Below are 13,781 nucleotides of genomic sequence, written 5' to 3'. Positions count from 1 at the left end.
AAGCACACACTGTAACTAACACCGCCCTCACACCCACATCCTTTCAACACCATCACCAAAGCATGTCCTCTGTCTTGACTTCCTCCCTGGGAAGAAAATCCCTCCCCTTTATCTGCATGTGCTTCCTACCTCTACCATATTTAATCTAACAAGCCATCTGTAGTAAGACGACCTCGTTGGGATAGTCTTGCATTCTTGACTGTAGTTACATGATGAGTGGGAAGAGAAGAAGTAATTTGCTAAATAAGACCCTTGGAAGTATGGAGGTTTCTCTCTACCTGCCTCCATCTCTCTAACTTTTTCCTTTTTCCTTTTTTTTGTTTTCAAGTTTGCGGGTTAGGCTGCTCCTCTCGTTGACTAAACTCTGCATAAAGCCCGCCCCCCCCCCCACCGCCCATATGCAGTGTTGTTTGGTAGGAGAGTAGCCCGAGTCTCATTTCTATGAGCAGGACATTGTCACTTTGTCAGGAGTCACCCCATTCCGTGCTGGCGAGTGCAGAGCTAAAATGTCCAGCTTTCTGATCTATTAATCCGGACTCTATGAAGTGAAGAAGCTCCTGTGAAGATTTCTACAGCAGGATCTGATCTTTCCCGCAACTAGTTAACATTCTCCATCTTTGAATTCCCCGCCCCCTTCACACTTCAGCATCGTCCAGATACCTTGCCCCGTCTCTTTATAGCGTGAGTTCGGTTCTTTGGGATGGAGAGATTAAACTGTCTCTCAAACCTGAGAAGAAATGCCTTGATGGTGCCATTTTCGATAATGGTATCCGCATCACCAAATACAGTGAACAGAGCACCTGACCATAGCCTAGTGGGCATTTCACCTGGCAATTTTCACAGTGTGCTCTCTGGGAAATAGTCCTGCTTTAAGAGAGCTGATGTCATTTTTACATCACCCTCCTCCCCACTCCCCGCTTAAGGGGTTCTTAGTTCTGAGGACACTGCAACCTGGATGTTCCCTCGGACCCCACCATTAGCTACCTCCATTTGGACACAATTGTCTTCCCTTCTTGGAAAGCCACCGCAGTTCCAGCTTTCCAGTAATTATGCTGAATAACCCAAAGTAAAGATACCAGTAGCATCCGTTGTTACTATGGTTGCCAGGAGTGAGAAGCCAGTAGGAAAGGTGTTCCTGGGGCCTGCTCATGTCCCTCATGGATGGAGCTGTGGGGAGGAGGGGTTTAGCCCAGGGGGACTGAGGGTCGCTGGGACGGGGAGGGTCAGAGCAGTGGCTGGATGGCACCCCCAGGCATTCTGATATCCATTTCTTTCGGCTTCCCTTATCTTTCACATGAACCTTTTTAAATCAGTACAACTACATGGGGAGCTGTTGTAAGCTGAACTTGACAGCTCTCTCTCCTCATCAGGCCCTGCAGGAGCAGCTGACTTCAGTGGTCCAGGAAATCGGGCACCTCATCGATCCCATTGCCACAGCAGCTCGAGGAGAAGCAGCTCAGCTGGGACATAAGGTAATGGGCACTAGGGGATCCTGCTGAGAGTGTGTGAGAAAGAGATGGGGGGAGAGTTGTTATTGATTTTGTCGTTCTTGTTCCCCAAAGCCTCAGGGCAGGTGTGAGGGCCGGGTCAATGCTGGCTGACACTAGAGAAAATACCACTCAGCCTCCGTCAACATCTTCTCCCAAAATGACCACTTCAGGAATCTCTTTTTACTTAGTTAGCGTCGAGACAAAAGCTACCGGGCAATTTTTCTGGTAGTGCTCAGACTTTGCAGCCGCCAAGGCAGTTTTCAGTCACCTATCACTCTTGATCTTCGCTGGGACAAGCCAGAGACTGAACTTGGCATTCCTGGCCTGGTGTCTGCCATCTTTTGTCCTGGCTGGCCAGCCTCATTCTGGTGTGCTTAGGGCACGTTTTCCCTCCACAGCCTCTAATATAGTGTCCATTTTCACACGTGAGGAAGCAAAGCAAACTTGCAAACTTTTATTTACCCTCAACAGCTGAAGCTTCCGTGTGGCCACTCTGCCAGCCCTTCACCTGAGCGTTCATACCCACGTGGTTGCAGGTGCTGCATCATGGTCTGCCTGTTTGGGGTTCATTTTGCAGATCCTTCAAGGAGAGTTGGCTTGTCAAGCAGCCTGTGCCTCGGCAGAGAGAGGGCAGACGTTGGGTTTTTAACAACCTGCAGGATTTCCTAGCATCTATCAGTGCTGCCGTCGGTATTGATGTGCAGATCAAGAAATCCAGTAGCCCAAATCATCTCTGCAGGTGTTGATTTTAGAAAATCAATACTCCTGCTTTTTCCAATACAGGATAGCTTGAGAGCCTACTCAGCTTCCTGCTGGGTGTAAGGAGAGGTGTTTGGGTTTAAAATGGCCAGTATCTCTCTGCCATTGCAAGTGCGGTAAATTTCATTTCTCACCTGAGCGCCTTTATAATAAGAAAGGGCTTGTCCACCTGTGTGAAGCAGTTTGCAAGGGGGGGGGGCGGTTGCAGAACGGGCCTGGGGGCTGGAGCGCTGCGTATGTGACTGCTGTGGGGACAGTGAGTTTGGCAGAGAAACCGAACTTCTGTTCAGCAGTTACTTTTGATTCCAGTAGGAATTTCGTAAGAAAGTATTTCTAGACTCCTAGGGCAACATCCTTGTCTCTGCCCTTACGTTGTTTAGTGTGGAAAATTAATTCCTATGTCAGTGGGTGGCATGAAAAGAAACTTTATTGGTGCCGCCTGAGTTATCAATTTACTCTGGTCCTTTGACTAATCGAGTCTCACCTTCTGAAAGGGAGTTGTAGACAAAAGCAGCCTAGGAGGCCTCCATCCAGAGGGGTCGTGGGCTGGTGGTTGATGCCCACCTGGTCCCAGTGCTTCATGATGGCGCTCAGGTGAGGTGCCAATTCAGCAGCTTCAGTCCCACTTGGGAGTGATTGATAAAGGCAGATTCTCGGACCCCGCCTGGATTGATTTCCCACAGCCGCTGTAACAAAGTACCACAAACTGGGGGGCTTAAAACGACAGAAATGTAATGTCTCACAGCTCTGGAGTCCAGAAATCCAAAATCAAGGCATTGGCAGGGCCACACGTGTTTTGGAGGCTCCATTCTTTGCTGCTTCCAGCTTGTGGTAGCTCTCGGCATTCCTTGACTGAATCTCACCAGTCTCTCTCCGTGGTCACATTGTCTCCCGCTTTTCCGCCTTCCCTTCTTCTGTTTCTTCTAAGGACACTTGTTATCAGGATTAGGGCCCACCCAAGCAATGCGGGATGATCTCATCTTCAGATCCACCTACCGAGACCCCTTTGTAAGATCCCCTTCACAGACTTCAGAAATTTGGACATGGACATACCTTTTGGGGGGTCACCATTCAACCCACTCTGCCATCCTAGGCTTAGGGACTCAACATCATATACCAAATACTCAAAATTCTGCGTTATTTTCACTTCTGTACTAACTCAGGTGAGGAGGTTTCCTGTTCTGTCATGGGTCTCAATTACAGGAGGTATGAGAGTCCTTGCTAAACTTCCTAAATACAGGAAAAATCCCATCCCTCCCAAACCTTGGCCCTACAATAGGTGAAGAATAATGACCCCTAGTGTGTGTGGAGTGCTTACTACCCAGAGGCCTGTACGGAGGCCTTTATGCACACCGACTTAATCCCCCTAAAATTTTAAGGAACTTAGTGCTATCACATTTTACCAAGGAGGAAACTGAAATTTAGTAATAGGAAGCAATTTGCCTAAGATTTCTTAAAAAGGAATTGGCAGGGAGGGTTCAAATCTCGCGGCTTTGAAAGCAGAACTTCCTCTCCACCCAGCCATCCTCCCTTCCTGAGGGAGTCGGGCACCTGTTGAGTTGTGTTTCCTTATGCTCAGCACACAGCAACCCTTGACATTTTACAGTTGCATTGATAAAATGTACTTTTAAAATAATAAAACGAATCCAGAAAACATGTTGCATTCTAATGCATTCAACATTTTGACTCCTTTAGTACTTACGGGACCCCTCCTGAACCCTGACCCCTGATGACCCATCACTGCAATTGGTGGCGACACCACCCTTCCTGGGGAAGAGGAGATGAAATCCAATGCAGATATGCAGGGCTGTCCCTGCCTATGGTGTACCCTGGGGATTATGCAGACTGGGCCTTACACAGAGGTCTTTGGCCAAAGCAAGGAGCCGGGCAGGATGGGGGGCTGCCGGAATCCTGCTAAGTCATGTGCCTTGACATCGATCAGGTCTGCCCAGAGGATGGGCAGCCTCTTTAAAATTCCTACAAAGCACCATAAGGGCCAGCAGCAGCCTTGTTCAAGTGTTTTGAAACCTATCTGTAAGATAACTGTAATTGGGGATAAATCAGTCAAAGTATGTTTGTTAGCCGATAGTCTTGTCTCACTATTAGCTTTAATGAACTTGAATATTTTGGACCCTCACCACCACCCCCAACTCCCACCCCCTGCTTTGTTGCTGACCCAGTGACTGCCGCTGCCCATGTGAAGCAGCCTTCCTGCCTGCATCCCCTTCACCCTCATTCTTCCTCCACATCATGGGAAGAAGCATTAAGGGAGTTGCTGGTTAAAGAAGCATTAAGGGAGTTGAGGCCTATTCCCATCAGGAGAACTTAAATACACCTGATGGGAATAATTTAGCAATTAGTAATTGCCACACAAGATGAGGAGTTGAACGGAAAAGTGTGATCAGTGTCGTCGTGTTTTATCTGAGGGGGAATAGATGACAGTGTCTGAAGCAAGGACAGCAAAATGTTAAAATCTGATATTACGGATGCTAGGTAGATGGTGAGCTTTGGTGAGCATATACAGTCACCCCTCCATATCTGCAGATGTCAAACCCACAGATGCAGAGGGCCGACTGTACTACAGCATTTTATATAAGAGACTTGAGCACTTGTGGATTTTTAGTATTCGTGGGGGGTCATGGAACCAATCCCCTGCAGATACCAAGGGACAACCGTATGCACCATCGATGCTGTTGCGTCCTGGAGACAGGCCTCTGGTGCAACAGTGCTTAGCTGCCTTTAAGCTTTTTTGTTCTCCCAGGTTGGGCTCATCATAAACAGCACATCTTGACTGATGGGAAATCATTTTTGCTTTGTTTTTTTCCAAATCCACGGTTTGGTCAATGACTTCCTAGAATGATTTTGAGGGTGCCTTTACTCTCAGGCTGCTTTTCTCAACTGCCATGCTCCCCTGCCCCTCTTCTATACCCCTTCCTTTTGAGTTTGTAAGATGCTCGCCTTTGGTTCTTTCAAAAGCTGTTCTATTTGTGAAATTAAAATTAAGATTTGTAAAATTCTCACACCTAACTGTGGATCTCAGAACAGATTTCTTAGCACTTCTGCCATGATGAGAGACAGACAAAGAGCTCCCCAGAAAAAGAAAAATCCGAACAAGAGTTCATTAATTACAAGTACTCTCAAAAGTAAAGTTGAACGAGGAATAAGGTCTGAGGACCTAATATGTATATAACATGGTGACTGTAATTCGTAATACTGGATGTAAAATAGAAAAAAACAAAAGTGAAGACCAGCAGGTCTGCCTCTCCCTGTGACTCATCCCATCCCTGTCCCAGCCCCCTTCCCAGCAGCCGGGCTCCTAAACGAGACACAGTATTTACATGTTGCGTCTGGGGCTCTTTTTTTTTTTTTTTTTTTTTTTTGTCTTGAAAGGTGACACAACTGGCGAGCTACTTTGAGCCCTTGATCTTGGCTGCAGTGGGTGTCGCCTCCAAGATTCTGGACCACCAACAGCAGATGACAGTGCTGGACCAGACCAAGACGCTCGCAGAGTCTGCCCTACAGATGTTGTACGCAGCCAAGGAAGGCGGAGGAAACCCCAAGGTACAGCTCAGGATGCTAGGGGCTCACTTAGGACACTGAGAAGCCAGCACACGTTCCTCTGTATCACGTCCCTCCAGGGAGGGCACCTCCAGTTTTTGGATGGTGGCATTTGATTTTCCATTTAAAGGTGGGAAATAATCTTCTCTTGGCCTTCCCGGGGATCTTTAAGAGGAAAACCAAGAAATGCACACAAATTAAGGCTGATTTAGAAATTTTTTTTTTTTCCGTGACAGTGTGTGTAGGTGAGCATCCTTGGGAAAGAAACATGTATTGTGTGGTTTTTACAAGAATAAAAACAATAATACCTGCCCGGCACCTGTTCAGTGTTGACACAAAGCAAACCTCTATTGTTTTCCACTAAGTGTCATTTCTGTTCCTGGTACTTAAGTTCAAAGAGAAACATGGTCAAGGTCACCCATGGCATGTGTTGCTATTGCCTTGGGGACAGTAGTTTAATATGAAAATCTCCCTTACCAGTTTACAGGTGGAACATTTCTTCAGCCTGATGTGCCACCCAGGTACTTTTAAGTGGCCAAAGATGGTGACAACATGTCCTTTTCTCTCGAGGTCAGAGAAATTATCAGGGATTGTTTTACTTGTGAAACCAGCATGCACCTTAAGTTTCCTCAGGGTTCTGGAACCTGGAGAGGGGGCTGGAGGCTTCTCTCACCACTTGTATCTTCCAGGAGCTGCCTCCACACGATCATGTGATCTTAATGGGTCTTCACCTAAGCAGATTAACTTGAGAGAGCACTACTGGAAAGATTTGTGTAGCATACTGACCTACGAGCTACAAGGATCCATTTTATATGGGGGGGGGGGGCGTTGTTTGTTTTTTGCAGTACGTGGGCCTTTCACTGTTGCGGCCTCTCCCGTTGCGGAGCACAGGCTCCAGACACGCAGACTCAGCGGCCATGGCTCACGGGCCCAGCCGCTCCGCGGCATGTGGGATCTTCCCGGACCGGGGCACGAACCCGTGTCCCCTGCATCGGCAGGCGGACTCTCAACCACTGCGCCACCAGGGGAGCCCCTGTGGGGTTTTTTTTAGTGTGATTTGTTGTATGTCTAAGATCTTCAAATCAGTCACGTGGTATAGCAGAGAAGACTCTAGACTGACTCAGATGGCAAAATGGTGATCTCAGAGCTAACAGTTATTGCACGCCGACTCTGTGTCATTTATTACATCTTACACCCTCATCTTATGTAATCTTCATAGAAACTCTGTGACATGGGAAGGTTCCCACTGCACACGTGCAGAAGCTGAGGCTTCCCTGCCGAGTTGTCCGAGATCACAGGCGAGGTGCACGTGGGGTCATGTGGAAACGCAGGCCAACTCAGCCCGGAGCAAGGCCTGGGCGGGGTCAAGGAAGGAGGCAGGGAAGAGGGAGCAGCATCTGCAAAGCACAGAGTGGGTTATAAAAGGATTGTGATCTCTTTAGAAAATAGCACTCTAGTCTGGTGTGTACGGAACCGAGTGTGGGGACAATGGGACGGGAGGGAAGACTGGGCTGTATCGTGACAGGCCTCCTCCTGCACGCGAACGAGCTGGGGCTCTCTAGTGAGCAGTGGAAAATGGCACAGCCCATCCGTAGTCTAGAAACGCCATTCTGGAAGCAGCATGAATAATGTCTTGGACTTGCATTCTCTGTGTTCAGTTTTTCACTCATGTATCTGGCAACTCGTAAGATATTAATTCTGGGGATGCTAAAAACTTTGAGAGCCAGCCTTGGCCCTCGAGTTGTTCCGACTTTTCTGGCAAAAAAATGAGTCTGGTTGCTGAAGTGGTGGACAGAGCAAGAAGAAGGACACCCTTTGGCTGTGACAGGTTAGTGATGGATGCCCCAGAGTCGGGCCCCCACCCCCTTTGCTCCCTCCCTAAACTGGAGCAGCTGGGACTCGCCTTCCAGACCCAGTTCTAGGTTATCTTTTCTCCAGGGCTGTTTACTGCCACATCTCTACGCCTAACCTGAGGGGGTTTCATTCTCAGCAGAAGAACTCAAATTAGTAGGTTTCTGGATGTTTAAGAGATTAAGACATCTGTTTGGACTGCAAGTTCAGAGCTCCTCGTGGAATTCTGTTGTATGCCAAGGAACCTCACGGTTGGGAGCATTTGTAGTTGGCACTGTAAGCTTTATAATGACATCCTTTGCTTGGAAGTGTGGGCTGGAGAACAGTGTGGAGTAGTTCTCAGTGAAAGACCTGAAGCACCAGGTGATGAACTAAGACACGTGATGAGTGACAGCGATGCAGGAGTTTACATGGATCCTGTCACTGGTAGCAGGTACCTGTGCTATCTGCAGACTCTGACAGGCTTGTCACAGGGTGCCTGGGACACTGCAAGTTGGCTTGAAGGCCCTTTCCTAAGAGGCCTAGTGCAGAGACTTAATCCCCTTGGGTGCTGTTCTTTGGGCAGGTGTTTACTAAGTGTTACTTGCTACATGTTAGGTGATGTATAAAACGTATGTGTTAGATGTCGTAGTCCTTGTTTGCATGTGGTCTGAATGTGGTTAAATGGTTTTCAGTGTCTTTTGTTTGGTGAGAAATAGGATAAGCTTCGGGGGCCAACATATCTGGATTTCAAATCCCAGCTCAGCCTTTTGCTGGCAAATAACTTCATTTGTTTCCTCATCTAAACAATAAGGTTGGTAATGAATACGTCCGGAGTCGTTGTAGAGATTATATGAGATAATGTGCCTGACATAATGGGTGTTCCAAAAAAAAAAAATTAGAAAGTAACAGTCCCAGAGCCTGGTGTTAATGAATCACATGAGTACAAGACATTTGCTCTGTGACCTCACCCTCATCCCATTGAGCCCCCTTCTACACTCATTCTGTACCTCCAGAGCTTCCCCCACCCACTCACCTCTCCCCCACTCACCCCTCCCCCACTCAGTTCCCTCCTGCATCCTCCTTGAAGGGGCCTCTCCAGCGTCTGCCTGTAACACTCCAGCGAATATGCCACCCTGTCCATTGTTGGGCAGTCCTAATTATTAGCTGTTTTTTCCCCTCTACTGAAGTTGAGATCTGCCCCCTGTAGCCTTCTCCCATTTTCCAAACTCCTGTGATGTCTATGCCTGCTTTACTGGGCTTTGTAGTTGAAGCACTATAATAAAGAAATAAGGCTCCCTTGGAAGTAGACTTCAGACACGTTTCCAAAAAAGAACAGAGTCTGATTTCTCTCCTTTGCTGCTCTGTGAGGAGCAGTAACAAGGATCCCCTCCAGATTCTAAAATAATGACCTCATTGTTGAGCCTGCTGACTCCACTTGCCAGATTGCTCTTGGTTGGTTAAGGCTGAGAGCCTACTGTGTCTTTTGGGGTCTGAAGCTAGTGTGCTCAGGCAGCCCATGTGTGGGATTTGGCCTCAGTGGTGTGATCCAGATGAGGTTTGCCATTGGAGTTAGAGGACACGGCTCTGGGTAAGGCTTGGAGTAATTGGAGGAGGCCTCACAGCCTCTGAGCTGACCCTTTAAGGATCTGTAAAAACTTAAACATGTGGAGTGAAGGAGAAGCAGGCCTTCTAAAGAATTCCTCACCACGAGCAGATGGGAAGGTGATTCACTTCTGGGACAGCCAAGAGCAAGGATGTGTTTTTGTAGGTTTTGATGCTCTGGTGTGGAGAAAGTGTCCTTTACGTTTCCCAATGAGTTTCAGAGAACTGTTTTGTGATTTACTTCTGCCACCCCCAGAATTGGTTTCTGATACCTTCCTAAGCCTGCATGGGAGAGCAGATACTTGGCAAGCCGCTCTCACTTCTCCCCGCAAATGTGTACTTTGTTTAATAGGAATGTACAGAGTTGCTAACATTTTTGTGCCACCAATAGTTGCCTCATTCTAAGAGAGATTTACAGAAATGCACACCTTACATTTTACCTTTTTTAAAAAAATTTTTTTTTTACATTTTATCTTTTTTATAAATGAGAACGTATTTGTGTGAGATGCTCTCTCTGGAGGGTTATGTACAGGAGATGTCACTTTTCAGGCTTCCATCAAAATAAAGCAATCTGCACATTTAGTGTTTTACCTTCTCTGCGCCATGAAATCAGCCATTAACCTAAATTACCAGTTCACTCCATCACATCCCTCAGAGAGAGAGCTTTGCATCCTGACACGGTTGCCTCAGGATAACCATCCGTGATCACATATTTCACATCTCGTCAGATGTTGTATTTGGAGGACTCTTCTTGATTCCTGTGGCTTTTTAATTCTGCCAGCTGAGCCAGTACCCATGGCTCACGTAGCTTCTTCTTGGAATTCTTCTCTTTTATTTAATCACTCAAAAGAGTTATCATTTACCATCTCTCACTGGCTTCCTTACCTTCTCATCTACCAAAGTAAAGGTGCAATTCCTTGGGCCTTTTAGAGGGGTCATCTTCCTCTGAGGAGCATCAGGGCAGCCATGGCCACTGCACGGGGGCATCCAGTACCGGACGCAATGCACTTCTGACACAAAAATACCCCGCATTATTTCAGATTTCCCAGGCAAGGACACGGTCCCCTACTAGACTGCTCTTATTATAAATGATAAGATGCCTACAACCATCTCATCTCATCAGAATTCCATTGCATAGCATTGTTATAATTATTCCCATTTTGCTTAGGGACCCACTCCCAGGACCACTTAGCTACTTAGCAGTGGAGACAGAATTCGACCCCAGCCTTTTCTGACCCCAGGACCTTCACTCTTTGCTCCTTCATCTTGCTACCACTCAAGGTGTTTTTTAGGGAGCCTGGCACCACCATTCTTTCATCCTTTCATTCACTCACTTGCCAGGGCCTGCTCTGGGCTCCAGACATGTTGTTAAAGCATCTCTGAGGACTGTTTTGGGGAACTCATGAGCACTCAGGCTTTGCCTGCAGAGTGTCTATCCCTGGAGAACTTTCATCATTCGTCCCTCCAAACTCATGTAAATGTCGTTTGTGACATAGTTCCAAAGCCCGTGTAGCGTTCTGCAGATTTCTGCCTCCTGTATGTATCTCTATTTCCATAATCCAGTTGTATTTATAGAAAGGGAATTATAGTGTATTGGGCAACTTTGAAGAGAAGCTCATTTGTTGTGAACACGTGTTTTTCTTTATATAGTTTTTTTTTTTTCTATTAAATCCATCAACTTGTATATTAGGGAATCTGTGGTATTCTCTTTCTACCACCCTGAACGTAGTAACATAAAATTAGTCACGTCATAAGACGCTGGTTGAAATTGCAGGGTTGTTTTTCCTTTTGTTTGCAAAAAGAGATCTTTTTCTTTTTGTCCTTCCGATTTTTATTTATTTTGCAAACAAATGTACAGACATAATAAAGGAAAGGAAAAAGTAGAGAATACATTTGTTGTGCTCCATAATGGGGATGTAGGTTTATATTCTGCTTTTTAAGGTTATCTGAAGAAGTGAAGTGATTCTTAAGAGATTGAGCACCGTTGTCTTCTGCTTATGGAAACATCTTACAGTTATCTTCTCACCCCTGTCCCCCACCTCAGGCACAGCACACCCACGATGCCATCACGGAGGCCGCCCAGCTCATGAAGGAGGCCGTGGACGACATCATGGTGACGCTGAATGAAGCTGCCAGTGAAGTGGGGTTGGTGGGAGGCATGGTCGACGCCATCGCAGAAGCCATGAGCAAGGTGGGCCTGGGCCCCCAGATGCTTTCCTGCACTCCTTGGCCCCATTTCCTCCAAGGTTCCCCTCTAACTTGGTCCCAGGGGCTTTTCTCTAAGGAGCTGTCAGAGGAGCCCTCTAATCCAGGCTGACACTAGCAAGCCTCCTCTTTTCTTGAGGTGTCTGCTTATCATATGTCCAGCATAGTCTTCATTCTTTATTATTCATTCATTACTTTTGTAAGCCGTTTGCACCCTTCCTTCCACATTTACACGGGGGAAAAAGAGATGGAGAAGGCATCCTCGGTCCCCTCACTTATAAAATGGAGGTAATTATTTACCTCCCCTGTATACCTCGTAGGGTTGTCGTGGGGAGCAAACTCCAAAATGAAATAACGAAGTGATTCCCAAGTGCTGGCCTTCAGAATGGCTCCTTTGGAATCCTTGGGAGCATTTTAGAATGCACATTCCTAGGCCCTACCCCCGCCCTGATCACTTGGAATCTCTATGGTGTGAAGCCTAGTAATTTCAAAATCTCCCCATGGTTCTGGTATCTAGCCAGATGCAGGGACCACTGAAATGGTTAAGTGTAAAAGCCCTCAGAGACCAGTTGTAGACAACAGACATAGATGACAGGGGTATCATTTCTCCTCCAGTGACCCATCAGTTGAGTTGGGTCAGTAGGGAAGGATGACTGGACAGTATCTCCTGCTCCTTTGAAGGATCCCCAAGGAATCCTTCACTAATCATGTCTGTTTGATGCTCATTAGAATTAACCACTACTCGTCAATGTCTAATTGCCATCCTCTGATAGCATAGCTAAGAACTGTAGACTTCCTCTGTGCTTGGAAATGTCCATTGTCAGACTGTGAATACACTAATGTGGTTTTTCAGGATAATAAGTGGTCTTTAATTGCTAATTTAGAGAAGATTGGTTGGTTCGTATCTCCAGGAAGAGATGATAGCCTGAAACTGTAATTAGGATAATTCCCATTAAACACTATGCAAACATTATCAAACTGATAATGTCCCAAGCTAGGCTGGGATGCTGGGGATCCCTTAGAGACCCCAGGCTTGCCTTGTCAAAGCACTCCAGTAATTTCTGCTGTGGGCTTCTCACGCTTCAAATTTGGACAGTTTGACAGAACACGAGTAAATTGCCCTCTTCTTCAAGGCCCTTGGATAAGTCTCAGTGGGTTTGTTTGGTTTTCAGGACATCGGAACACCAGAGCTTTGAAATTAAGCCATGTATCTATCAAGGATATTAAATAATGGAGCTCAAGGTTTCTCAGTACAAATGAGAACTTCAAATGATAATCTTTTTCTTCTTAGGAGGTATTTTTCACAGTCACTCTAATGATAGGGAAGAGTTCCATAAATCCCTGGAAGATGGAAGTCTTTGTTTGATAGCCTTTTAGCCTTGCATATTGCGATGAATCTTTAATAAGGAAAGTGGCTCTTGTACTGTCTGATTTCAGGGGTGTAACATCTGCTCTCTCAGCCCAGGACATGCCTGATTCTTTTGGAAGGGCTGGGAAATAGGTCTGGTGTTACCTGATAGCAATAATTAGGAGCCACTAACAACATGAACCCCAGAGGCCAGGAGCAAAGGGGTTTTTCCCCTCAGTTCTGCAAAGTAGATAATTGGGGTTTCATTGATACCCCTAAACTCCTACATACCCTGACCTGACACCCTGGGTACTGCACGATGCCTCTTCCCCATTGTCCCCTTTCTAAGCCCACCCCAGCCTGCCCGTCACTGGAGACTTTGTATTAAGTGATATCGCTGGTCCTTTGAGCCCCTAAGCAGCAACGCATTGTAAATATGTCATTTTCTATCTGAGTTTTGGTTATTTGCTTAAAACACTGATATACTCTTAGAATCATTGTCTAAAGTTCCAAAAGGCAGTGACTAGCAGAAAAACTTCAAGTGTACCCAAAGCTGATTCTAAGTTCGGTGCAATTCTTGCCACTTTTGGAGCTTCTGCTGTGGAGTGTCTCCTTGAAATTCTCTCTCTGTATCTAAGCACCAGAAGGTTTGGGAATTCGTAGGTTACCATGAACTAATCAGCTTTCTGGATAACCTTGGGCAAATCACTCAAGTTTTCTAAATCATTTTTTCCCCGTTCACTGAGGTTAGTCTCAATCTTCGGGATTTTATGACTAAGTCCCTTTTCTTTGTTTGCTTTTGTGTGTGTGTGTTGGGGGGGGGTTGTTTTTTCTTTTTGGCCAAGGAAGGTAATTAAAGAAAGAAAACAAAAACCCTGATATCTACATCAGTAGTATTTCATAAAATAAAGGACATGTTAACACCAAAAAAAAAAAAGTAGGAAGGCTATCATATCAGAATAAAGGAAAGTTCTTTCAACTAAGTA

The 13,781-nt window shown here is 46.2% G+C and overlaps 1 protein-coding gene across 1 annotated transcript in view; it reads left to right on the top strand.

Moving 5' to 3' along the window:
* TLN2 (talin 2) overlaps positions 1 to 13,781 on the top strand; it is a 304,454-nt gene that overhangs the window by 222,532 nt on the left and 68,141 nt on the right. Inside the window, exons 40-42 of the mRNA XM_089907140.1 lie at positions 1,371 to 1,472; positions 5,640 to 5,810; positions 11,287 to 11,433. Of these exons, the coding sequence (XP_089763266.1) occupies positions 1,371 to 1,472; positions 5,640 to 5,810; positions 11,287 to 11,433 (420 nt within the window). The remainder of the gene's footprint in view (positions 1 to 1,370; positions 1,473 to 5,639; positions 5,811 to 11,286; positions 11,434 to 13,781) is intronic.

The sequence above is a fragment of the Delphinapterus leucas genome, chromosome 2 (genome assembly GCF_059928025.1).
Source record: "Delphinapterus leucas isolate spDelLeu-1000000601 "Yukka" chromosome 2, BTC_Dleu_Yukka2, whole genome shotgun sequence".
In the NCBI taxonomy this organism is placed as follows: domain Eukaryota; kingdom Metazoa; phylum Chordata; class Mammalia; order Artiodactyla; family Monodontidae; genus Delphinapterus; species Delphinapterus leucas.
Note: the sequence above shows the minus strand (reverse complement) of the source record. Positions and strands in the feature narration are given on the sequence as shown.